A 26,717-nucleotide genomic window follows, 5' to 3' on the forward strand; every position below is an offset into this window, starting at 1 on the left:
TCAAGAAATAGACAATATTTTTAATTTATGCAATGAGAAGGTAGGAGCTTTATGAGTCACAGAAAGTTTGTTTACAATGCCCGTACCAAGTTGTAGAGCTGCTAATTGCACAAAACTGCTATACTCCACAACTGGCTAATGTTTTTCAGAAAAATATTGTCTATGTGACAGAATTATAAAGAAATTATAATTTAATTAAAAAAATTCAAGCAACATAGGGAAATTAGAGATGTTAAAAAGCAAAAAAAAAGCAGAGTAAAATGGTAAAGTCACCTGCAACCGGAATACACCCAAAATACTATACAATTCTTGATAAGTCAAACCTTGTGGCTTAGATTTGGTCCACAGTTTATGAAGTAGTCCCATAAGGATGTTAGAACATAAATCTTGGTTTTGTAGTTCCATTGCATGGACATGCTGACTTTTGGCAAGTTCATCTTTAATATTCAATTTTCCATGTGAGCCGCCACGGTTGACTGTTGACGTCAAGTCGCCAGTTGACAAAGAGAACTTCGTTTGGGGGTTGCTCTTCGGTAAGTTGACAGAGGACTGGTGATCATATTTGTCAACTCTGCAGCTGTAGTTATCATTAGTGTCACTCTCATCATGAACAAAACCACAATTAACGTATCCTCCATTTTCAACGCAAGGTTGGGTGAAAGCAAGGCAAGCAGAGCCAGAAGCAAGAGGATAAGAGCAGCTAATAACGGCTTCAGGACATTCAGAATCTACTTTGTTATACTTACCCACAAACGCACCAAATTCTACATTATTATCTCCTTCTGTAGCCTTAGAGAAAACAGTCTCTTCACGCTTTGCTGAGGAATCCAGCTGACTTTTGCAACTGGGCCGAGATGGAGTGCTAACAAAAAACTTAGCTGTTGGAGATGTTACATGTGGCATGCTGTTGGATGAATTGCCTAATTTTTTACTTTTACTAATGGATTTTGAGATCTCTGCAGCCTGTATTCGTTGGCGAAGTTCTGGAGGAGAAACGGCATTTGAAAATAAGGCACTGCCTGAGGAACCTGCCTCTTGAAAGTTTATTTCTTCTCTTCGGGGAACTGGAGCTAGCTCCTGACCAATTGTCTTATGTTGGACTTCTTTTTCATCACGTATAGAAATGTTACAGAGCAAAGCATTATTACTTTCAAGTCCTCCTTGTGGAAAAGAACCGAAGACGTTTCCAATGCTGTGCTTTTTCCACACAGATGATCTTAGAGAGCCATCCTCAATGAGGTTTTGTGCCAGATGTTTTGAAATGCTCAATTCCCGTGTGATTTCATTATGAACCTTGCTAGCTTCTGAAGCTTTCTGTGCAGTCAGTGTTTTCAGCGTATCCACAGTCAGAGCAGAGAGATCCTGTAGGTGGCCAATCTGTGAATCTAAAGACTGTAATGACCGTTTTATGTAGTTGACACGATCACCAACTTCCTTTATCTGAATGCACATTTGTTCCACCCTAAGAAAAAACAAATTATGAAGTAGCGACGAAAGGTATTTTCTCAACACACAAAAGAAACATTTTCGCAACCCTTTCTGCCCATTTAATAAGGAAAAAAAACCCTCTGAAATTCCAAGATGGTATACACTATAATAGTGTTGGACTGTTTTGTAATACATTTGTACATACTTCTGAATCACAGAATTAACACGCAACATCAATAGAGGGCCTACAGTACTTTTTCAAATTTATCAGTTTATTAAAATGTCATGAGAAACTAAATAATAAGACTGCCTCAGCTTACTGAGCGCTGCTACAGATCAGGAAGAATCAATCACATTATTAGTTTTTGCATAGCAATGAGAAGACATCATCTAAAGTTGGCATAAATACTTGAGCAGTATTTTACCCCTCCATTAAAGCACATTTAAAGAGCCTGCAAAAGTTCAAAGCTTCTCTATTCATAAATTTTATTTGTAAATTTTCTACCGTTCAAATGTGACTCGAATCCTCTCTTCGCTTCCAGAATGAAATTTATCATCCTTTTCATTGAAATACATCTCAACGCACAGCTCTTCAAAATCATGAAGTTTCTTTTGGTCTTCTTCTGTCAGAAAGAGTTCTAAAGAGAGATTGAACAGTTAAGAAGACGCATATGTAGTGAAGTAATACAGCTGCTGGAAACTAGTAGTCACGACTTTACAAAGGGCGTTAAAAATAAAAACCAAAACAACAGAAAAACCACAGTGCCACCAAAGACCCTTCCTCTCTCCTTCCTAGAAGAGATTTAAATGTCAAAGATTTCCACTAAAATAAAAAACAAAATAGTAATTCTGAGATGATCTGTGCACAATATTATCATTCCTTATGCTCCTACCCTCCAATCCGTTTTCTCTGAGGCGGAAGCTAGATTCCTTAGCTAGTTTTTATTATCTGTGGAACCTTCTTTTTTACCTTTTTCTAATTTTCAAAGGGTTTCCAGTAAGAACAGAAGTTTTCCAGAAAGAAAAAAAAAAAAAAAAAGAAATTCTTCCCTCAATAACACGAACAGGAAATCTAATCTCATTTTTTTGTTTGTCTGTTTTTGTCATAAGTTAGTTTGACTGGAGATTTCTAGGCGCTGTGCATTATACCCTTCATAAAAACACGGGGACTTTGAACAGAATTAGAGTCTAAATCAGTATTAAAAAGACGGAAAACTACGACCTACTTAACTTTCTTAAGAATATACATTAGAACCAAGAACATAGCCCTTTTCTGACAGTTTGCTTTAATCATATCAAAAAAGTTACTGCAATTTTTTTGATAACAACTGTTCATACTTGGCCCATCTGAAGTCTTGTCTGTCTTTCTTCTTTTACATATACAACAGAACAGGGAGGCCATGTGGCTAAGAATAATAAGTGGTGGAGGCAGAACAGGTTTTTCATGGTAGGCCATAATGAAATGATAGCGTTGATACTTCCACACAATGTTTGAAATTGCCTTGACTTGCAAATACACGTTGCTGAAAGGGAACAGAAAAGTATTTAGACATCAAAGGTGGGTTTGGGGTGCGGGAGGGGGGAAGGAAGGGAAGGGGCGGGGGGTTGGTGTTTGTTTTGAAGGCGGTTGGTTTTTTGGGTTTTTTTTAAACACTGACACCAATCTAGAATTTTGAAGCTAGTTAAGTATGAGACAAAAGCACATACTTGGTTTTTACTGCAAAATTATTTTAGTGGAAGTTGGCAACACATTCAAGAAAACACCATGATCCAAACAAAAAAGAGGGTTAAAAAAATGCTTTCATCTGGTAACATTCTCTGTACCTTCCCTCAGAAATATCAAATTTCAAGTCTGTTAAACAAACAAAAAAGTATTTCTAACTAACCCAGATTTTTATATCAGACCACATTAATTCTGCAGTCTGCCATTCTTCAGTGTTAGCGAGCTGCTTATTCCCATAAATCAAACACTTTCAGAGAAACGTAAAAGACAATTTGCTCTACTACGATTCAACTCAACCAACTAGAGAATGATAGCATGAATTCAGGAATACTCAGTATACAGATGAAGAAACAATTTTGTTTGTTTTCTGAAAAACAGAAGTCACAAAACGCTTTCAAATTCTCTTAAACTTCCCGATTCCCCTGGCCTCACGGCTGTGACACATACTAGTCACATCACACACTTCCCTACTTAGTCACGGGCTTGTAGTGACTAAGTGACTAAGACAAAGATCAGTCTTAGAATCTGAAAATACTTTCAGCAGTTAAGATTGCTTTGAACTGGCATCAGTTCTTCTTATTTTGTCATCCTATTCCAGTGAAATAGAAACTTACCAAAGGATTAGAAAAATTAACAATTATCCAATACTTACTTGAAAAATGCAATGAGGAGATTAACCATAATTATGTACTGTACAAAGAGGTAGACAGCTTGAAGAAATGGGGTCAACCATGTTCCTGGGCCACAGAGATGAGTAACTTTTTCATCAGAATCATTTGCACATACTGAGTTGGGAAAAAAAGAGATACAGAGAAAATACATACAAGTTTTAGAACTCCCAGCAGATATGGATGGGCAGAAAAAAAAAAAAATCACTTATAAAGATTGCAACAACCAACTACAATGCACTGATTCTGCAATTCAAAATGTCTCCATGCGCTTAGAAATATGGTAGAAAAATACAGGAGACAGTTTCTGGTTAATACTATGGTATAATCATATTATCGGATTTTTAAAGAGAGTAATACATCATATCACAGCCAAAATTTTTGGCATTTCCAGCTGTGGTGGAAAATTACAAAATCTTGCTAGGAATAGCCTTGTGAGAAATTGTGATTAAGCAGAGTTTTCATTCTAAGCCATTAAAGCTTTATAAAGCATAACGAAAAAGTCAAATCAAGAAGTTACACAGCTACAACCCACAAACAGGAGGTAATCCAACGAATGGAAACAATGTCAACAATACTGGGCATTTAATAAAATTAGAATTTCATAAGACCTTGAGAAGATCTTATCACAGTAAGTTTTCTCCCTAGTTGCTTCGAAATTGCAGTATCTTACCATCAATTTCATACGCATATACTTCACCAAAAATCATCCAGTATGGATGAAACACAATATCTCTAGCAAGAGTCCAAGACGGTGCCTCATCAGGATACAATATTGCCTTCCTGGGAACACCAAAACTAAGTAGTACAAGTGCCATAATCACCACAATATAAAACATGTTGGCCACCTATTAACACAAAAAAGTCAGTTAACCCGCAAGGTCATAATTATGATTTCACAACTTTAAACACTTTTACGTTGACAGTGTAAGCTTGATGAATTCTATGTATTATGCAAGGAAAAGAGTCTAGCACATCTATATTTCTCTCAGAAAATGTTGTTATATAACAAATTTTTTTTTTTCCTGTCCTTTCTTACAGCGTATTTAATATCCTCAGCCAAAGGTAACTGAGAGTATTTCCTTTTCAATTCAAATATCCATTATGTAGATGAGTAGCAGCTGATAAAGAGAAACATTCCTTCCCAAATGCACTCAAAAGCTGCACAGAACACAGAGGTAGTTTTCCTAGGGCTGAAACACAGAACCTATGCCTCTTACAAAGAATCAAAGGGAGAAACGAGCAATTTGATGCCCTAATTTTTAAGGAAATACAGGCTTCAACTTTGTAGGAACCATTTTATAGGGGGAAGAAAAACAAACACCACTTCCACCTTTGTATATACAATTCTCAAGCTTTAATATATTATTTAACATTTAGCTTTACTATCAGTGCGCTATGCTAAGTTATTTATTTTTAAATTTAAACAATTTGAACATTTTTTGTGGAAGACACGACAAGAACAGAGTCACAATCTATTCCTAGATTTCCACAGCACAAAATACGACGTTGCTTTAAGACACAAAACAAGTTCAAGTCTTGCACTAGAGAGTGCAAAGGCAAGAAAACCAAGACCATAAATAAATCTCAGACCCAGAAGGGAAGCAATGCTAGATGAATCAAGAAAAAGGCATCATCATATTCATTCAAGTCTCTGACATCTAAGAACAAAACAGACCAGTGAAGGAAGGTTTGCCAGCTTCTTACTGATATGACAGAAAGCTCTGTAATAAAGGAAGCCTTCTAATCAGTGCTTGTTTTGAAACACATTTATTCCAAGCTAGCTAATTCTGCACATCGAGTTGTTGACGTATTTCACCAGGATAAACAACCTTTTCCTAAATAAAACTTTGAGAAAAGCTGTAAATGGATGCCGCAAGAAAAATGAATTTCAGTCAGGAAAAAAACGCAGTAACAAAACCAGTACTTACCATCTTCCCAATCATCATAACATAAGGGCCAGCCTGTTGATTTACAGCTAGAAAATCCAGTAATCGCACATACCAAAAAATTATATTGAGACAGTACGTTATTCTTCCAGCAACAAAGACGTAATTTTCTCTGTAAGTGTTTTCACCAAAATTCCCCTTTGCTCCAAATCGTAATGCAAACCCAATGAAGAAAGTGACAATGGCAACTGTGTCACTAATATTGAAGTAATCACTGAACCACACTTTAATCTTCTGATTAATCTTCCCAGCCTCTGACATAAAAATCTGCAATGAAAACAAAAGTCAGGTCTGCTCACGTTTATTGCACATGGACTAACAATGAAATATAGGAATCACTAACATTTTTATACTTGCAAAAAAAGAAAATATCTATTCAAATGGATAACTGTTTTACACTGAGGAATCAAAACCAGTGTTTAACTGTGTCAGCTTCAAAACAGGGACAAGGAGGATGTAGGTTTCCTTCTGTCTGAATGATTTATGAAGGAATTTTGGTTTGGAGGTTTCTTGGTGCTGTTTTTTTCTTTTGAGGCAGTTAGTGTTACAAAAATGAGCCCTACTTTCCACCCCTTCAGCTGGGCCTGAGGTACCAAGTTAATGAAATAGCCTTCTCATTCGAAAATTCTTATAGAATTTGTCAGAAGTCTCTTGCTGAACAGCAATGTCGTAGCTGTGATTTCTATACTGTCTCAATAAAGCTCTTCTTGTGTTGTCATCTCTTTCATAGCACAGTGCTAGAGTTTGATTGACACTAATAAATAAATACACATTTCATCCTTCACAAAAGTAAGGTTGTTTATTTCAACACAACTTCTAGACAGTGAGTTACAGATACTCCAAAAAAAAAAAAAATCCTGAGACCAGGATGTCATTGCCAGTTCCTTGCAATTAGGAGGAAAAACCCACCTCCTTCCCACTGGAAACAGAAGAAAAGCAAGCGAAGTCTGAGAAACACTGATATTGAAACTAGCAACCTATACCAAAGTTTAAGATAAAGGTACTCATGTACTCTGATTCTTGAGTTTCTTAGGTTCTCTTCTTTATAAACAGTTTTAAACCTACTGTTTCAATGGACAAAGAAAACTAAAATCCCAGATTTTTACCTCACGAATCTTCTCAATTGCTGATGTGAAAATGTAAGCAATAACAATCCATTCTTGAACAGATGGTAATTCTTCCATTTTTACAAGAACCACAAATGTGTACAGCATGAGGAATCCTAAGTAAGCCAACTAAAAAAAGCAGTGAAAATTATACATACAATTAGTGAAGGGTTCTTCGTAAATGTGCATGGAATCTTTTGATGCGCCATCTAAAAGTTTCAAGTAGGGTTAACAGTACTATATTTACCCCTTTAAGCAGACGAGTTATTTAAGGGGATAAAAACATTTTCTTCTTAGAAGAAGAAAAATAGCTGTAATAAGCTATTTATTGTTAGCAAAGCTTTGCTCTTGTTACAGCTATTTTTCCTTTAATATAAATTTTAGCGTTTCTATTACACTAATTTAAACAAAGCTGTGCATGAACACTTCTGTCTAATAAATGATTAATTTCATCAGTTGCTAGCAGGAATTCTGTAATTATTCAGGCCAGAATAAAAATGTTCACGCTAATTACTCTCTTAGCTCAAAAAAAAAGAAAAAAAAATTCTCAAAGCCAACATCATGAACTTAAAAAACCAAAACCCTAACCAGAGAGCACTGCATGTGCATATACAGTTTTTCAAAATCAAGTACTTCTTGTTTCCAGCTTAGCAAGGCAAGGGGGTTTTTCATTTGTTTTTAAAAAAGTGCTTAAACTTGGATTCAAGTCACAGAGCTACATGTTGGGAAGAGAACTCAAAAATCTGTACTAGATTTCCAAAGAAATATACATTACACAGAACAAAACTCACCGTATTAAACCAAAACTTCACAATAGGTGCATGATAAAATGCATAAAATTTCTGTGTAATTGGAAGTCTTTTAGGTTTTGCTGGAGTGTCCATATCATGCTTTTCTAGAGTACTGTCCAAGATCCTTACTTCTTTAAATACCTCCTAAAACGAAAGGACTGTTAACTTCACATACAGAAATACATGCTTTTGGACACTCATTTTAGCTCTTGCTTTGATTTAAAAATGTAATTATCTATTTTAAGTTAGAAATATTGGTTTTAATATCTCCCCCTGCCCCACATTACCATAGGTATTTCATCTGCTGCATTCTGGAAGTTGTTTTCACTGTCATCCATTGCCATCTGATGTGCATCTTGAGATTGAGGAATATGTGACATTTCAGCCTTGGTCTTATATTCCAACAGTAGTATAGCAGGAGGGAGTAAAATACTCAGTATCACCTGGAAAAGATGAAGACTAAGTGCAAATAGTTCACAGCTACATTAAAGTATCAGAATACATCAACACAGAGAATATCCTCCAAAATCTATTATCCAAATTTAACTTGCTTGTTAATGAGGAGAAAAAAAAAAAAAGTAGAAAGCAATTAGTTGCTATTACATATATACACACTTAAGAGGCTAAAATCACATATGCAGAGTGTTCCCTTGACCTCAAGATATAGCAAAGGGTAAGAATCAACAAATCCTAAAAGTAAAAGTCACTAGGTAAGAATGTACTCCAAGCCTGAAGATCCAGAGTTCTGTTGACACTCTGTTTAATTCCCTCCCAGAAACACTGGAACTGTGTACTGTTGAGGGGTATTTAAAAAGCATATAAAAGCGGAGGTTGCGGGTCTGGATTTTTTTTGGGGGTGGGTAGGGGGGTTTGTTTTGTTTGGTTTCGGATTTCTTTCAACTTATGGTAGAAAAATGAGCTAAGGTATGGATGAAAAGAATAAGTGAAAGCTATTTATTGTCATTAGTCTGTTACAAAGCAAGAAAGAAAGTGGTTAATCAGTTATCAAAAAGGATTTTAGTAGGTCACAAGTTAAACAATGTTTGTAGATATTTTGTAGGAAAGTTGTATTCCATGATATTCCTAGCAACAATGAAGTTTTGGTAGACCATCTCAAAGAAATAGGCAACTTCCATTTTGGTTCAATTGATCTAAACCACAAAGGGCACCATTAGAAAACCTATTCTTGATTTGCCTACCCTTGTTTCACTCTGTGCCCTGCTTCTGCTCAGCTTCTTCCTCCAAAATAGGATTTAGACAAAGCTTTTCTACATCAAGTCTTATCTGCTGCCTCTAAAAAGCCAAAATGCATGAAGTTATATTCTTACAGCAGTTTTTCTGGCTGTTAATGTTTTTTATCACTATGTTTTTAGTAATGGATTAGTATTCACATGATCTCTTTAAGCCTCTGATTAAAGGCTACTTGCCTGGTTTTTGCCTTCTATATTTCTGTACCTTATTTGAAAAGATAATAGAGTGTCAAAAGAAGAGTTAACAATAAATACTTCCAGTTTCGGTTATGTTACAGGAAAACTGTTTTACAGGATTTATTAACATAAGCCATAGTTGTGAAAGCTTTATACTAACAGCATTTAAACACATGCTTTCCATCTATTTAAAAATAAATCCCGTCAACCTTTTTTACACCAGTAAACTGCGACAATGCTTACTTTGTACCATGAATTCTTCCTCATGTTCAGCCTTCCCATCCACATATCTGATAACAGCATTTGTGTACAAGTATGTGCTACAAATGGACGAAGTCTTGATGATACCGCTAGCTTCAGGCAAGTTGAGTTGCTCCAATTTTTAAGCTCATAGGTGAGCAATTTCATTGCCATAGTTTCATCTTGTCGGAAGGACTGTTCTAACAGTTCAACTGCCAGTTGACCAAACTCACTAGAATAGAAAAAAAAAAAAAAAAAACAACACAAACCACACAACAACAAAAACTTTAGTATCTACAGAAATGACCCTGCAGTTAAGTCGAATTTTCTTGTACAGTCAAATTCATAGTAGTGCAACTTGAATGGTCTATTACCTGTCCCTTCTGTATAGATATACTGTACAGTAATTTGTAACTACAACATGTGAATCTGTGACTTCTGTTAAAAACATATGCAGGCTACAAACAGCTGTTAAAGCATGCAAGGAAATTACATGGAAGTAAATAATGGCACATTCAGCGTCATTTTAATTTAAATGTAAATCATTACTTGTAACAGCTCTCAAGAGAGAGCAATATCTAATATAAGACTTCTATTAGACTGCCACTTAATCCTTTTTGCAAAAAGGAATTGTCTTCAAGTGTGCTAATAGAACAGTTTGGGGTTTGTTCTTATATAGCCCACTACTTTTACTGTAGATTTCAAGAAAAGATCTTGAACAAGATAAATGTAATTTACTTGGAATATTGTTTCAGTTCTTCTGAAGTATCATCAACAAGGTCACTTTGTTTTGCTTCATACGCCATCGAACGATACACTTTGCAAGCAACTAAGGCTTTTGCCATGGACTCCTCCCCATGCTGCCAGAAGAAGAGGGCCATCTTCTGCCTCTTCATTAACACTGCCCAAAGTAACAGTTCGTTGAGAGGATAAGCAAAACGTCTCGTTTCTGGATCATCTATGTCTACTATTTCATCTTTGGTTCTTTTCTTTTTTCCCTCTTCTGCACCAGTGTCAATCTTTAAAATAAAATCAGAAAGTTACATTTTAGATCTCTAAATTTGGTCATTACAGAACTTGAAATAAAGTGCTGAGAGATCCAATACCAAATTATACATAATTGTAAAAAGAAAAATGAATTTCTGAAGACTTGAAAAGGAGCTGGAACTTTTGTTCAAAAACTTCAGTTGAATCCAACTCATTTTAATAACTGTGAGACTGAATTACTTTGATTTATAGATCAAAAGAAAAACAGTAAATAGACTTACATACAAACGAGGAAACTCATAGATACTGCTTATAGTAACATATGGCCAACTCTTGCTCCGTCTACAAAGTCACGTGAGTCCTGTGAGTCTCCCCATTACTAGAACTGAGCCAAAGATAAGCTTTTTCTAACGTATCAAAGCTTATCCAGAAAACTACTATACAGAAAGAGAAACAATCTACAGGATACTGTAGGTATGCTACACAGTTTTTAAGTACAAAGCAAGGCTGAAATTCCAGCTCGACCAAAGTCAGTAAAACTGCTGCTACTCACACTCCAGTGGCACTTGGATTTCAACACGGTTCTCCACTCTTAACCACTTAAAAGAACCCCCACCATGTTCCCCTCACATCTGTACCTTTGGTTTGTACGGCTGCGCTGTTTTGATGAAGTGATTATGGCGCATTTTTTCCTTCTTGTCTGCCCTGTTACCAAAAGACTCATGGCTTTTACACATCTGAGGAGTAGTATTTGAAGGATTTCGCCCAGATCGCTGTAACAAGAACAATAAGGAGCTTGGTTGGGAATAGAAAAGAATACTTCAATGGGAAGGGATCTATAACAATCATCTTGTCCAACTGCCTGACCAATTCAGGGCTGACCAAAAGTTAAAGCATGTAGTTAAGGGCATTATTCAAATGCTTCTTAAGCACTGACAGGCTTGGGGCATCAACCACCTCTCCAGGAAGCCTGTTCCAGTGTTTGACAACCCTCTCAGTAAATAAATGCTTCCTAATGGCCAGTCTAAGCCTTTCCTGGTGCAGCGTTGAACCATTCCTGTAAGTCCTACCACTGGAGCAATTACACAGTTACTTTGCTACTGAAACAGTGACGAGCTTACATAACAGCAACAACCAGAATTTTCACTGGATATTTAACAAGTTTTTTCTTGGTTTTTGTTTTGTTTTTTAAGAAGTCACAAAGTAGGCAGTTACGTTTGTTGCTTTACAAGAAGCTAAGATACCTGCATCTCGAGCCCTACTGAATCTGTGTTTGGTGCCCATTCTTCCGCAATGAGTAGGAAAAGAGGGAATAAAACAGAAAGTATTAATATGTGCTAGAATAAGGAGCAGGAGAACAAAATCTTTTGTTTGTCCTCAATCCCAAAACCAACTGCCCTCAGGTCTTACTATGGCCTTTAAAAGAACCAGTCCATTGAGATCCAAATAATATGGATCCAATACTTCTCCAAAATATGTTGTTTTTTTTTTTAAATTGAGAACACATGAGTCAGCATATCCTGTTATCCAACTGCCACATACCCGATTGTTCCCGCTGAGACTATTGTATATAGCTCTAAAGCGTTTTCTTGTATAGGTGCATCTATAGGTTCCTCCCATCAGATATTCAATAACCAGTCCCACATCGATCAGGTTGATTTTATATCCTGGAGGAAGATTTCCCTAGGAATATAAAAGGTATTTTCAATTCTTAAAATTATAATCTTAATCTTGCTCTGAGTGTTTCTACATGTTACATCATGACTGTAAATAAAAACAAATTAAACCTTCCATGATTAAAAAAAAACACCCCACATCTTCATGGTCAACATTTACCAGTTTCAAAAAAGACAAGGTTATAGCTTCTTTTCTGTATGATCTCCCCTAGCAGGGTAGATGTTAATTCTGTTGGGGGCAGTTTTTGTCTATTGTTTTAACAGACAAAATTACTCCTAGCTGAGAGTATCAGCTTTCAATTCCCCCAAAAAGCAAAACAATCACAAGTGAGATAAAAAAGACAACATACATCAGGTTTAACATCTCTCTGGCAGCAGGGCACTAAGCATAAACCAACAAGTATTGGAAACAACAGAATGACTGCAGAGTTAGGTTTTGTTGTAAATAATAAGCTAATTAATAAACCTAAGATTAAATCGACAATAAAACATGAGTAATCATCAAAAAACTAACATTGCTAGTTTGACAGATTTTTTACGTTTACAACATACCTGTTTGACATCCCGAACAAGATGAAAGAGTGTTGGGTTAGTTGGGCCTTGTTTCTTTATAAGACAAGAGAGGGGGAAAAATTTGGAATGAGAAATTAGAGTGTAATGACAACATGAGAAGATTACAGTAGAAGCCAAATATTTCTGCATGTTGGCTCAAAAAACAAGAAAAAACCCTCAGCTTTTAAACAAACAGTAGCCATCAAAAAAATGCAAATATTTCAAACTACAGTATTAGCTATAGACTATTTACTTCTGTTGTAATTTGGGACATAATACACCCATAATTTGTCCAAAAAGGTGAAAAAAAACAAACCACCCATAACGCAAACAGTAGCATTGTGGGCTTTTATATTATTAAAATAATATATTATAAAGACAAGTTTTAACAAATAAACATTTTAATTTACAGGCACACATGCAGACTGATGTTCATGTTTATGGTATTGCAGAATCCACAGTAAAAGCTCCCTTACTTTTAAAATTTTTAGTCTGAACATTCCTTCTTTTAACAAAAGTGGAGTTTTCTTCCCTTCTGACTTCCTGTGAGTCCATGAACTGTTACGCTTTTAGACATATAGGAACACTAGGCCCCATACAGAACTCCATCAAAAGTACAGCAAGTGTGTAAAAGCAACACCATAAAAGGTTAATTAAAAAAACCACAAACAAACAACCAGCAAACCAATAACAAAACCTGATCACAAGTGCTCCTTTACAGAGCTTTATTAGCTAAAGAATTCCTTCTTTCTTTTTTTTGTTAAAAGCAGATAATGTTAAAAAAAGAGAATGTTAACATAAGCCTAAGACATATTTGTGTACTACTTGTATTAGCTACTTTTTGGTGGGAAGTTTTTTGTTTTGTTCTGTTATAACAGTGTTATAGAAAACTACATTAAAATTCTTAACTCAACACCTATGGTAACAAAATTTTTCTAAGTACTGTTTATAACTATGCAGGTTCACAAACGAAAGTATTTTTACTGTTACAATAATATTAACTGCTATAGACTGAAATCGTCTTATGAGGCCCTAACAATACTATCTACAGACTTAGCATGTTTTGTGCACAAGTTTCACCCATTTGACTTTCTCTTGTTCTCTTCCCCACTGTGGTTTACACATCTCTCATGTTCCACAACAAGGCTGCAGTTTTCCCTTTAGTATCTAGCCTCAACATCAGCCATGCACGAACATCCTGCTGACAAACTATTTCTGATATCATTTCTGGAGAGTCAGAAAGCAGCTGTGGCACTGCAAAGCAGCCATACAGCATGCACTGCTCAATTCCAGCCTCATGTGAGGGGGCCTTCCCTATCCACACCCCACGGCCTTAAGACTGGTGCACATGACCCAGTACATAACAGGCTGAGCAACTAAAAGGCTGTTCTAAAAGCAGCTTAAAAAGCAATCATGCACTTACTGTGTTATAAAGTTCTTCCAGCCTGGGAATTGTAAGAAATTTGTGCATGCTTACTCCATTTTCAATCAGAAGTTTCACAAATGCAACTCTGTCCATCACAAGGGCATCTAACATAGCCTGTTCCAGAGAGCCAACCTACAACAAATAAATAACAAGGTAGAGCCTGGGGAGAACCAGTAAAATAGGGCATCGCAAAAGTAACTGTACTTAGATTACACATCAACTTCATTCATTTACAGGGCTGGGGAAACCTCACATGTCTACAAATACAAAGATATCATCCTTGCTTCAGATAATGTCCTGAACTTCACACAATTATAGGATGAGAGAACATTCTGAAAACAGTCAGCAAGTCTTATACTCTTCCATCTCCTACTGACACATTACATGAAACTAAGTAGAAATTTGGTTTAACATAGTTAAGCTGTTGTCATAGATTGATATTGGATGAAAAACAAAGACACAAAACATTTAAAGCACAATTTGCTTCAAAGACAAATGCTCAGAATCATCATTGCTATCAACAAGCCTTACAGTATATACTTTTGACTGCACACTTCTGTAAGATTGTATTTTTACAGTAATATGGGAAAAAAAAATCGAGATCCACAAGGTAGTTTTCAAACTAATTTGCTACAAGAAACAGACATTTTGTCCTCACCCTCAAAAGACACTGCAGTGCTGCCAACAGTAGTTAATATCTGTGTTTTACTAGATGCTTCTTAAGAACATCCTATAACCATGCAACTGTAAGGAAGAAAGCATCTGGATAACACGAATTCGGCTTCCACGTTCTGCAATGTCTTTTCTCCTCTAGTTATTAAAAGCACTTAGCACATTTCTAAAATTTTTGGACCCTTTTCAACTACACAATAACAAAACAGCTGTAACACAATGCAGTATGCAAAAGTTACTGCCCTCAAGATAAATGTGTCAGTATTCTATGGTCTCTCTCTACAAAAGTCAAAAGATTCATTCTTTACAGTAAGTGGAGTTTCCCCCTCTTAGAAAATATCATTCTGCTTAATCCAGATCATTACATACCAGCCATTGTTGCCCATAAACAAAAACATGATTTTTGGCTATGTCAACTCTATCCCATGCAAGTGTAAGAACAAGCTGGTCAAATGCAGATGCGTTTGTGCCTTAAAAAGCAAAAACAATGAGAAAAATTTAAAATTCACAAAAATACAAGACAATAAACATTCTTTGTTCCTAAAAAGGCCAAATCAAGCAATTCCCAGCAAAGTTACACAGTATATTTCATCATTTATGACGTGCTATGGTATTATACAATGAGAAAACATAGTCGATAATTATTTGCTTAAAAAACTAAAGATTCCTACAGATTACAGTATTTTATAAACAATCTATCACATAAACACTAAACAATAGCTGGGGATTCCAAGTGCTCCTAAAATTAAAATTCTCACCTTTTAACAAAGCTGTAAGTATCGCAACATCAACGTCCTGGTGTTCGTCTGACCCAATATGAAAGACTGTAATCTGTCCAAAATGGTAAAATAGGGAAAACATGTTTTTTAAGTCATTTTCAGGCAAAGGTGATTAACTCCACTCTTTTACGTCAGGAATTGAAATACATTAAAAAGTCACCTTATCTTTGATGCAATTTAAGCCTATACTAAATTTAAACTTAACCTTTAGGGTGCACTCTCAATTGTTTTCCTAACTAGGTGCCACACAACAATCTTTTACAAGAAAAAGCATAGCAGAAATCCTTTACACTTCTCAATCAATCTGAACTTCTCCCACTATGATTACAATTCTCTATTGTCTATAAACACCACATAGCATTCTGTTTGTCTCTCCAGTTCATTCTAGATTATGAGATTAACCTGCCAGCAAACACGTTTAGCCGAATATGGTAGTTTTAAACCACAGAACAGCAGAATATGATGTCCAAATGAGACACCAGTACCTGAACTCAGGCTATGTACAAAGCTCTATAAAGTGCTTTTGCTTTAAGCCTGCAGTGACAGTAGACCTGTGTTAGTACAGTCATAATTAAAAGACAAAAAAAAAGTTCCAAGGTTTAAAAACAAACAAACAAAATATCAAAGCAAGAATACAGGACAGCAACACAAATAAAAAAATACATACACACTATAAATAAACCAGAATCCTGTCACCTGAAAACAAATAGACCTGGAAACAACTACAAACTCATTTTACCAGAAATAAAACCAAGAATTAAGTCTCTCTTGGCCATGAGATAAAGTACACACAAAAACTGTATTCAACTATCTTCTATAACTGGAAGATCCACTATGTCCAGAAAAGATTTTTGAATGACTCTTGATCATATACAACATTGAGATACAATTTAATATTATACTCACAAATGCATGCATCTTGCATAAAAAAATTTTATGGCAAGATCTACTTACAAGTTCTTTTTTTTTCATGCATTCCAGTAGCGTCTGAAACAAATGAACCGCTTCACTTTGACCAAAGTTAAATGTCTTTTTGATGGTTGAAATGATTTCAGGCTCAGCACCCTCAGGAACATTCCTGGGATTGAATCAAACAAACAGGGAAACACATTGTTATACATGACAGTGAGAACACCACCACATTTAATTAGTTTCAACATGTCCATTCAAAGTCCTGCTATCTACAAGCTTATTACTGTTTCAGTGGAAAAATCTTGAGTAACCTTTAGAAAAAAGCACAGGTTGCTTAATCTATGACTTTCTGCTACTGCCTCCTAAAAGTAACAGAGCTTCTCTCCCTTTCCTTCCCATAGTTCTGAGATGCCCTCAACTAGAAGATTTTGACACAAAAATACTAAGTATTCACCCCTGCAAATAAGAGCTGCTTCTGACCTTACTATGGACAGAGCTGTTTGGTTTACTGCTACATTAGGCCCCCGCCTCCAGGTTCGGAGGCAGCCCCTGCAACAAGGATCCAATATAGTTCAGGATTTATGCAAGTCTGACAACTAATTAGAAATCACTAAGTATTGTGGAGTCCAAGCACTTCCCTTCTATTATTTGAAACCACACTTAAAACAGACAAGTCTTTTCTATGATGAACAGAAACGTGTAAACAGTTTAGCTTTAAGATGAACCAAGAAGAAACAATATAGAAAATCTCTCTGGTCTCTTTTCAGAAATGTTACTACTATGCAATAGCTATCTGCATGAAAATATTGCCATCCAATGTAGCCAAGTGATATTTTCAAGCAGTTTGGTAACATCCTGGTCTCTATGTTATTCTCACATGTCTGGAAGGTCTGGTCAGCTCTGTCTTCTGGTCAGCTCTGACTTCTGTTCAGAAAAACTCTGTTGTGCACACTTACGAACAGTCACATTTATCACTTAAGTCTCTCTGGCTGAGTTAAAATCTGAAGTTGAAGCAGACAAAGCATTTAAACTGAGAGCTGGGTCCTCTAGTTATAATGGTGTAACAAAATTACTGCATGTAACTGACGTTATACACAAGGTGTTTCCCCTAATTTAGGATATAGGTGTGTACGCTTTTCCTACCCTTTCTGTAAGTATTGCTAAAGCAAGCATACATTACAGAGCTTGGTGCAACTGGTACAAGGTATGTGGGAGGAACCTACAAGTAGGAAAGGAGTCTTGGTCTTTAGCCAGAGCTATTGCAGCCAACCCAGAAAGCTGCATCACAGGCAAGACTACACTCTCTGCTTGTAGCCTACATCTTTCCACAGAAAAAGCTCCTGTAAAAATTCATTAAGGAACAGTCTCAAAACCCATCTATGTATGACTGATAGTTCGGCTAGCAGTGCTAGGACTTACCCTCCCTCCTCCGTTTGTTTGTGAACATACGCCAATATGTCTGCGGCTCTACCAGTTCCTTCACATACTACCACTGGCACAGGAGGACTTTCTTGAAGGAAGTCTAAAACTGTGAGTATGACGTTGGGGCCACCTTCAAATACAAGTGCCACCACAGGCACACCTTGGCCAATTCCTATAAAGTTGCAAATAAATAATAAAAAATAGACAATGTTGTAAGTCTACAGGGAATGCTAAGATTAATTCTACATATTTAATAAATCAAGTGTGTCCCTTCTATTGAATAAAAATTAAAATGCTGCCTGCCAGACCTTTTAACTGTTGCTAATGCACAGTTTCTGGCAATTTAAACTTTGGGCTGTGGGGAAAGCACTGTAAGGAAGCTGATAAATACAATGAAATACAGTCTACAAAGCAGAAGAGATTCTTCACAGAAGTATTCCTGAGCTAATACAGAAAAGTGAACGTTTTTTCTTTAGGGAACTCCCCTTCTACATTCCTTCCTCCCCAGTAGTTTCCAAAGATGACAATAAGTGTACAATTGGAACATTAGCTACATGGAAACCCTCTACTGACAGGGAGGGTTGCAACAGCATTCCTAGAAGAGAAAAAAAACATACATGTGTTGCTCCATAATTGGAAAAACACCAAAAAAAGTCATGGCTTCTTTGCACAAACACAGACGATGTTTTACAAACTCAACTGCCTTATTGTGAAATTGCAAGTGATCAGTGTCAAAAACACGAATCAATCAGACCCGCAAGGCCTGACAACATGCTATTAACTCAAGTGACGTAATTTGCTTTATCAAGGCAAAATTGGCAACTTTATTCAAAAGAACCCTCCTCTCTGGTCCCAGAAAAATCCTAAATCCAACAGCAATATCTAGGGTCCAAAGCAGCAGTTGAAATTTGCAAAATAATCATTCGGATTTGAAACATAAACAAAAGACTAAGTTTTCCATTTTCTCATCGGATTTTGGTGCAAGCACCTTTCTCATTAAAGCATAGTAACACTCAGCCCTCAGGCAGTAGAATTACTTACTTGCATGGATCCGTTGCAAATTAATAGTTTTTTCCAGTTCTCTCCGCAATTTAACTTCTGCTCCATACTTTCCAACTGTTCCATCATCCACCAGAATGAAATGCGAATGGAGGTTATTTAGGACGTTTAGTTTACTTAATGGATTTAACAAGGTCTGATATGGAGCAACCACCTGAGTGTAAGTACACAACAATGTCTTTTACTTACAAAGATTCAAATTTGTTTCTGTGAAACTTAACTTTTTGTCTAGACACGAGAATTGATGGCTCAACAAGAAGCACTGACATATAAGCATGCCTTGGGTCAGGAAACACCAACAGCAGTAGTTCTTAGCTTTGTGCAGGAAAGCAGATAACTATATCACAAAAGAATTTTGTTCTGCAGGATAACACAGAAAAGGTCCTTTGAAAAAGTGTCTTTGGGGAAAACTTGTGACTGCTCTGGCAAACAGTAGCATTGAAGACTGCATCAAAGTTTTTCAATTTATCCTCTGTAATACTTTAGAATTTTTGTTATTTGATTCAGTAATATCAGTACGGGGAAAAAAGCATTAAGAACTTGAGAACAAGCTCCTCCTCTAGTACATTTGCATTTTGCAACTTGTTTACACTAATGATCTTGCATAAGTCACAGATGTCAATGTATCTTGATAGTAAAGGAAGTATTCCAATGATGCAAAGTAAATGAAAAAACACGCTTAAGCAGATTTGTCAAAAAATAAGTCAGGTAAATCATTATTTTAATTAGGCAATTTATCCTTACATCTCTTCCAACAAGGTCATTTCTGTTTTCAATCACTCCCCATGGAGCAATCCCAATAGTGCAAATCTTTCGAGATGATCTGGAAGCATGTTCTCTTAGAGCATCACCAACATGTTTTGCAACACCTGTTTGTGCGCAAAAAGATTTTAATGTATTGAATACCACATATTATTAACAAATACAATCTTTTTATTAGTTAACTGGGCCTTTAAGGATCTGGGAACCCACATCAAATAAAAAGCACCATACTACACCTACTAGAAGGAAACAAAGCACTATCTATCAGTAATTCAACAAAATAAATATTAGCCTAGTAAGAACTAAAGAGTTTCCAGTATTGTACTTGTTTTAATTGCACTTTTTCCTCTAATAATTTTCCTTTATTTCAAAAATAAAAACAAAAAAAACCCAAAACAGTCCCCCAAAAACCAAACCAAACAAAAAAGCTCCCAAAAACCACAACACCCACCTTTGTGTTGTTTCTTTTTGCAAGACAAAACAAGCAGCCCACTTCCAACAACACACATCCAAAACGTATCATTTTGATTTCACTTGACCAAACTCACTCAAATTTACTTGGCTTTAAGATGAAGCTAGGCAGCAATTAAATCTTTTGGCTCTTAAAACCATAAATCAGTTAGCTGTGCACATTCATTGGTACTTCTTTACCTGTGTTCACTCCTCCAGTTACGATCCAGGCTCCCGTTGTTACTGCAGCTTTAATAAGACCTTTGCCAAGCAACTGTTTGATGCGTGGGTGAAGTTCAAATTTCTGCATGCCCCCATGTACAGATATAACAAGCTTCGGCAGCTCCATCTGCCATTCTTTAAGCATAAGTTGCAGAATAGCTTCAGGCTTAGTGTCATATGACAGTCGCACATACTGCAGGCACAAGAAGAAAGTCAAAAGGTTCTTAAAAGAAATGATCACAGAATCAATGAGTAAAAAGAAGAGCCAGGATGTATTTGCCTATTGCTGGCTATGGAAAATGCAATGCACTTTCTCAAAACACAGTAGACTCAACAAATGAATAAGCTTACTTTACACCCTCCAGACTTAAGGACAAGACGATGATCAGTTTGAAAGCAAGTTTTGGAAAGGGAACAACTATAGAAAGATTATGTTATTCCATCCTACTGGCACAGTGACCTAGAAAAATAAGTCTTTATGAAAGCATCGTATGATCTCTAAATTAGACGAAATTCTGAAATATTTATAAAAATTCTGTCATCTGCTGGGGAGAGGCTTGTATGTCTCTTGCAAAAAGTTTTACAGAAAGACAGTTGCTTGCTTTTCCTTCTCTGTTCCTGGTGGGAAGGAAAGCCACATTCTTTAACAGAAAACTTAAACGTAGCAAGTTAAAACACTGCTCATTTTGAGCAACATAAGGTTAAGTAGATAGTTGATCAGTTAAAAATACTGCTGCATCTTTAATATGAAGTGTTCAATAGAGAAGGGGATGATATGCAGAAATTAAGTTTTACTTGAATCAAATTCTAACTAAAAAAACATCACAACTCCATTCTAGCAACCCCACTAGCACTCTGCATAAGTAAGCACAGAAATGTGTATGGGCAGCTTGCTGTTTCTGTACTCCCAGAAAAGTATGTGCAGCAATTTTAGGCTATACTAAGTGTACAAAGGAACACATACACTGCTATTACCAACATAAAAGAATTCTGTTAAGAGTCTTTCTCTCCACAGAGATGATCTGACCTAGAGCACTGGACCTTCCTTGGTGGCTCTGCCGGCTGCACAAGGAACACAGTTCCCTCATTGAAGCACTTCAGTTTGGCCACTGGAGCCACACCATATCAGAACTCCTTGCAGCTTATAACTGCATGAGCACTAAATCGTTTCTACCACAGCTAGAAATCCTTTACAAAATGGTTTTGGAGAATATGTTAGAATTTCCAGTCTTCTAGCCTCTCCAGTACATGCACACCTGTGAATTAAGAGTTGGTTTCCAAAAATTCCATTTATCCATATGCTTGTTTTTAACTAACCCCTTCTCCCAAAAAAAACTTAGTTATTCAGTACGATTATGCTTTAATAATTTTGAACAAATCTACTAAAGAAGCATATTCCACATCTGTCTGTAGTTTTAAACAATTTTTCAGAGTTTAAAAATTATGACTAGAGGGCTAAGATAGTAGACATTACTTAACAGGTCCTAGAAAAACTTAACAGTAGTGAGTAAACAAGTAGCACAGGTAAGCTGTATTTTCATGAAGTCTGAAACAGTGACACTGAATTCGGGATGTACTGTTTTGCTGAAATGATTATGAATTCTCATCACCATTTGCAATCTGAAAGTAAGCCTGTACACGAATACAACTAATTCTGACAGATTTGAGCAACTTTTGTTATGAAAAATAAATTAAAAATAGGAAATTAGAAAAAACTCAGATCACAAAAAAAAAACGTAGAGTAGTAGAGGGCACTGGTTTATCACAATATGGGTGACACTTTTCAGCCTTCAATTTCAAAAGTTAAATTAAGCATCGATTATCTCTGTCAACATGTTTAAAGTAAGAAAAAAAGAAAATGTCATACATGCCTTAGCTCTGTAAGAATGAGAGCCACCTTGAAAGTTGATGACACCATAAGCATCAGTAGAGGTCTGTTCTGTATGCTTTTCCACTGACCATTCTTCTATTTCCTGATTATAGTTTTCACCCAGCTTCACATCGGAGTATTTCATAGCAAGACTTGCAGTAAAACAAGCATGTTGTCTGACCAAGCGGCCACAACAGCACCTGCACCCAACCACATTATTTAGAATACTTGAGTAAATACTATTACTAGAAGACAAGAGAGAAAAACTTCTTTTATCTATAATAAAGATTTGTCAGATTCAGAAATCAAAGATTCTAAATATTATATAAACCTCTTTTCTTCAGCAAGCCTTGTTGCCATAAATATTTATAGGAAGAATTAATTATAATACATAATTATTATGCAAAATATTGAAGCTCACTGAGATAACAAGTTGGAGGCCAGAAGAAACTGAGCAGTGAGGACACAGAAAATTAATTTTTTGAAGCCATATAATTTATATAACATTTATAAATCTGTAATCTATGTATTGCAGACAGTTCTTCATTCATTAGTAATATTTGGTTTGTATCTAACCTGTCACTGACTTGTCACTTGCAATATTGATCAAAACTTTTTAAAATCCCATTATGAAAGCATTTATTTAATGGAAAAATATTCATAAATATTGTAATTACCAAGAACTCTTACCTCACAAGCTGCTGACAAATCTGACATCCTGGAAGGCATCTATAAGAAATATTTCAATGTATGAGTAAACTTCAGCTTCTATTTTAAGGGGGAGGGCACACACTCCACTCACACCACTTTGTGTGCTTACAGAAAGATTACTGAACAAAGGAGGTCTCCAGTAAATAGAAAACATGCTGCCCAAAACATGGTAACCTGTCTCTCTCTACCGTATATGACTATAGTATACTTACAGTAAAAACACGTAAACACGCAAAAGCTTAAACCCTGAGACTTCAGATGCATTTTTAGGCTTTGAACCATCAATATCTGAAGTTCAGGAATATTTCAGACTGGAGTATCTGCAGGACTCAAACTGAAACATTTTGCTAGATGCTAAGAAATTACTTACAGACTGGTATTTTCTTGGACTCATTCGAACTATACATTGTTGCATCTATTCTACAAATTCATCCTTCTAACACACATCCAAGTTGAACTGCCTGTGTGGGAATGTTATTTGATCATTTCTGAGTTGCGTGTACAGAAAAAGATATATTTGAACAAACCTTGTACAGGACCATCTTTACATAAAGTTTATTATATAAAAAGAATTCCTCATTTCTACCTGCTTCCATCTTAAATATTTTCCATGTTTTCCTGCTAACGGCTTTCTTAATATTTAAAATTAGACAGCAGACATATTTATACCACTGTTTTCCAATAACTTTCATAGGCAGCTGTTAACCAATTATGCTTAAGAGCTAGTATGCAAAAGCGTACAAATAGAGATGCTACACAGTCTTAAACTGCTTTCAGACTTTGAGCATAAACAATTTTTAAATTTTGTCTTCTATAGAAGTTACACTGCCATTAATCATCTATGTTTTTAATACTGAGCTATAGCTTTAGATCTTCTCTAACACTTATTAAATTATAATGATCTATACTAAAAGGTACAGATCAACAAAACATACTGAGTACTCCTGTCTACCTACAATTCTTTACAAATAATTCGTGAACAACAGAAGAAGAAAGAAACCAAAGGACCAAATCTGATGGGAAAGTTGTGAAGTCAGTTGTATGCTACAAATGGGTTAAACTAAAAGGGTAAGTGTTGAAGATCGTTTTGTTCCTTGTGAAATGCTCTGGAAATTTTAACAGCTTCCTAATTGCTCTGTTTGCATTTGCAAATTTTCCATGTGCTACAATCATGGCTATAAATTCTAAAAGCTTCTCATGTCACATGGTTTCAAGGAATGCAGTGAATTACTTACAATAACTTAAAAATTCTACAGCATTTACTTTGTTCTTTTTCTGCCTAAACCCAAAGTTCTTAAAGGAAAAATAATACTCCGTCCCAATAGAACAAAAGAGATTGACTGAAACAGAAGTTTTCTGAAGTTCAGAAGAAAATCTTTCAAATATATGAAGCTAAAAAAAAAAAAGCTGATCTGAAATACATAATGACAACAGTAACATTTTAGAGACACAAAAATACCGATTTTGAATCTATTTTCATTTTGACTTTATGTAATCTGTGACACAGACGCCATAACTATGCACATCAAATTCAATCACAAAGGTGAACTCTGCCAATTAGATACGTTAGAAGTATCACTAACTTGCTTGATTTCACATCTCTAATTTAGCATAAGGTAAAAGCAGCACGTGAGATACACAAATAATCTTCATTAGTCTCAGTCTCCTCTCTAGAAACACATTTCCCCATTTTTCAGCCTCATTTTTTCCTTACAGAACTTAAGGATGAAAAATTACTAGATACTACATGAAATCTTTTGCTCTCCGTACTGTTCTTATTTTATCCATCTTCCCTGGAAGCAACTATTTCTTCAGTCTTTGTTTTGCAGTTTTTTCCTCCCACCACAACTCTTGTTTTTTCTTTACTCTATGAATTCTTCATCCCTTTTTCCTGCACAGTCAGGTTTATTTCAGCACTTCACCCTACACTCATGCTGCTGTGCTTTAAATTCCAATAGAGTCTATCTCAACGAGACTTTGACTTCAGAAATATGCCACATAAAAAATTAAAAAAAAAATAATAATTACACCCCCCACCCCCCCACGGTAGACACACCATAGACATCACTAGGAGCACTGGTAAGAAGAGGCAAAGAGAACAGGGGAACCTTTGTTAGAGATTTCTGCAATGCCAAAGTACTTTCAGAGAAAGAAAAAAAAAAAAAATACACGCTAGACAGAGTGACAATGTCCAGTCACAAAAATGTGAACTAAAGACAGTATTTTATACAGATAGATTAGGTAATACAAAAATCTATCACACACTCTCTTTACAACAATGATTTTTTTTTAATTTTAAAGAGCAGCAATGAGTTGTTGCATTATTTCTCATTTACCTGTGGGGGTCTTTTGAGCTTGGTATAATATACACACACTCCCTCTTGGTGAAAGTATTTTCTATCCAGGATTTCAGGGACTGAAAAATAAAAAGTGTAACAGTATTACAAAATACAAATCATACAACTTTGCAATGAAAAATGCTTTTTAAGGGAACAAGAATTAGACATGTGGGGTTTTTTTTTGTTTAAAGATGAAGGCAAGTAGTGTCTGACACAAAGAAGTTAAACTGTCATTTAATGTTTTGCTGTCTTCCAAAAACTAACAAAACCATGTATGACCCTGTAAAAAAGCATCTCACACTGCCTAAAAGTTGAGATAACCAGAACCATTATGTAACTTATTTATACACAAATCCATTAAAATAAAAAGTAATGTTTTTCAAATCTAACATTTAAATAGCAAAAACATGCAATATGAAAATAAAGATTACCAAAAACCCAAAACCAATTTCAAAATATACTGTTTAGCTACCTTGCTAAGAAAAAAAAAACTTTAAATTTTTAAAAATTAACTGTACTACACTGAGATGACAGTAATTTCACCTATCTACATCTTTATTGAAGTAAAATTTTCATCTTGAAATTGTGGGTAAGGAAGTTTCCTAACAACACTGGCAATCTCTTCCAGTAGCAATAAATAGGTCATAACCTTTCTTCTTCATGAGGAAACTTTTCATTTCAATAAACAAATTTAATTAGCATGTCTAAGCTGCGTTTTAAGTTTAAACTTGAAACATGTTCCGAAACATGAAATTAAGGATGTTTACTTCATCAAATGTTTACCTATTCTAGGAGCTGGACGTAGTTTCATTTCAGTTGCTTTAAACAACCATGTAACATTATCTCACACGATCATCTCCGGATTACATGCCAAACAATACGCATGGGGGCCAAAGTCTATGTCATGTTTCAGCAACACACTGAGAGAGAACTCAGATACGATTTTTAGTCATTGAAAACAAGAACAAAATCTTGGGATGGCAATTTGCCCCTTATGCAATATTGATTCGAATCCTTATTAAGATTACCCTAAAATTTCTTTATTGCTAACAGCATGCCCTTTACTACATTTACTTTAGAGAAGTTCGAAAAATTTCATACCTGTTCTATTTTACAATGAGGGGAAAAGACAACTGATGTACATTATTCACAGGTTATCTAAATAGAGGTCTGTGAGAAACTATGAACAAATTAAGATTTTTTTTTTTTTCAGATCTATTAGGATAGAAGATTCAGTAAAGATAGATAGTTTTTCACTCATCACGATTTCAAAATCAGTTTAAAATAATACAGGGAAATTATTACAAGTAAGAACGTACCAGGTAGTTTTAATACAGGCCCCTGGAAAACTGCTCCCTCTTTCAAAACATTTCCCAGACTCAGCAGATCTTTCCCACATTATTCATCATAATCTCCTTCCAATATTTTGTTTCTGTGAACTTTGACTATGAATCTGTCAAGACAGCAACAAACTGCTGCTCCAGTTTCTGTCTTCAAATTAAGAGGGCCACCAGTCTCTTCAAGAAGGATGAAAAGTAGCAAGGCA

At 35.7% G+C, this 26,717-nt stretch overlaps 1 protein-coding gene across 1 annotated transcript in view; it reads right to left on the reverse strand.

Annotated features, from left to right (window-relative positions):
* TRPM7 (transient receptor potential cation channel subfamily M member 7) overlaps positions 1–26,056 on the reverse strand; it is a 36,843-nt gene extending 10,787 nt beyond the window's left edge. Inside the window, exons 1-27 of the mRNA XM_086620566.1 lie at positions 26,039–26,056; positions 25,169–25,248; positions 22,812–22,850; positions 22,123–22,321; positions 20,231–20,444; positions 19,562–19,686; positions 18,800–18,971; positions 17,756–17,930; positions 16,379–16,502; positions 15,404–15,476; positions 15,015–15,115; positions 13,971–14,105; positions 12,548–12,601; positions 11,862–12,002; positions 10,958–11,092; positions 10,071–10,351; positions 9,336–9,564; positions 7,953–8,108; positions 7,666–7,809; positions 6,875–7,003; positions 5,751–6,035; positions 4,493–4,667; positions 3,804–3,936; positions 2,767–2,951; positions 1,934–2,066; positions 747–1,462; positions 324–437 (exon numbers count right to left, since the gene is read on the reverse strand). Coding sequence (XP_086476692.1) covers positions 324–437; positions 747–1,462; positions 1,934–2,066; positions 2,767–2,951; positions 3,804–3,936; positions 4,493–4,667; positions 5,751–6,035; positions 6,875–7,003; positions 7,666–7,809; positions 7,953–8,108; positions 9,336–9,564; positions 10,071–10,351; positions 10,958–11,092; positions 11,862–12,002; positions 12,548–12,601; positions 13,971–14,105; positions 15,015–15,115; positions 15,404–15,476; positions 16,379–16,502; positions 17,756–17,930; positions 18,800–18,971; positions 19,562–19,686; positions 20,231–20,444; positions 22,123–22,321; positions 22,812–22,850; positions 25,169–25,248; positions 26,039–26,056 — 4,465 coding nt within the window. The remainder of the gene's footprint in view (positions 1–323; positions 438–746; positions 1,463–1,933; positions 2,067–2,766; positions 2,952–3,803; positions 3,937–4,492; positions 4,668–5,750; positions 6,036–6,874; positions 7,004–7,665; positions 7,810–7,952; positions 8,109–9,335; positions 9,565–10,070; positions 10,352–10,957; positions 11,093–11,861; positions 12,003–12,547; positions 12,602–13,970; positions 14,106–15,014; positions 15,116–15,403; positions 15,477–16,378; positions 16,503–17,755; positions 17,931–18,799; positions 18,972–19,561; positions 19,687–20,230; positions 20,445–22,122; positions 22,322–22,811; positions 22,851–25,168; positions 25,249–26,038) is intronic.
* Positions 26,057–26,717: the final 661 nt, after the last annotated feature.

Source organism: Tauraco erythrolophus, chromosome 14 (genome assembly GCF_009769465.1).
Source record: "Tauraco erythrolophus isolate bTauEry1 chromosome 14, bTauEry1.pri, whole genome shotgun sequence".
Classification (NCBI taxonomy): domain Eukaryota; kingdom Metazoa; phylum Chordata; class Aves; order Musophagiformes; family Musophagidae; genus Tauraco; species Tauraco erythrolophus.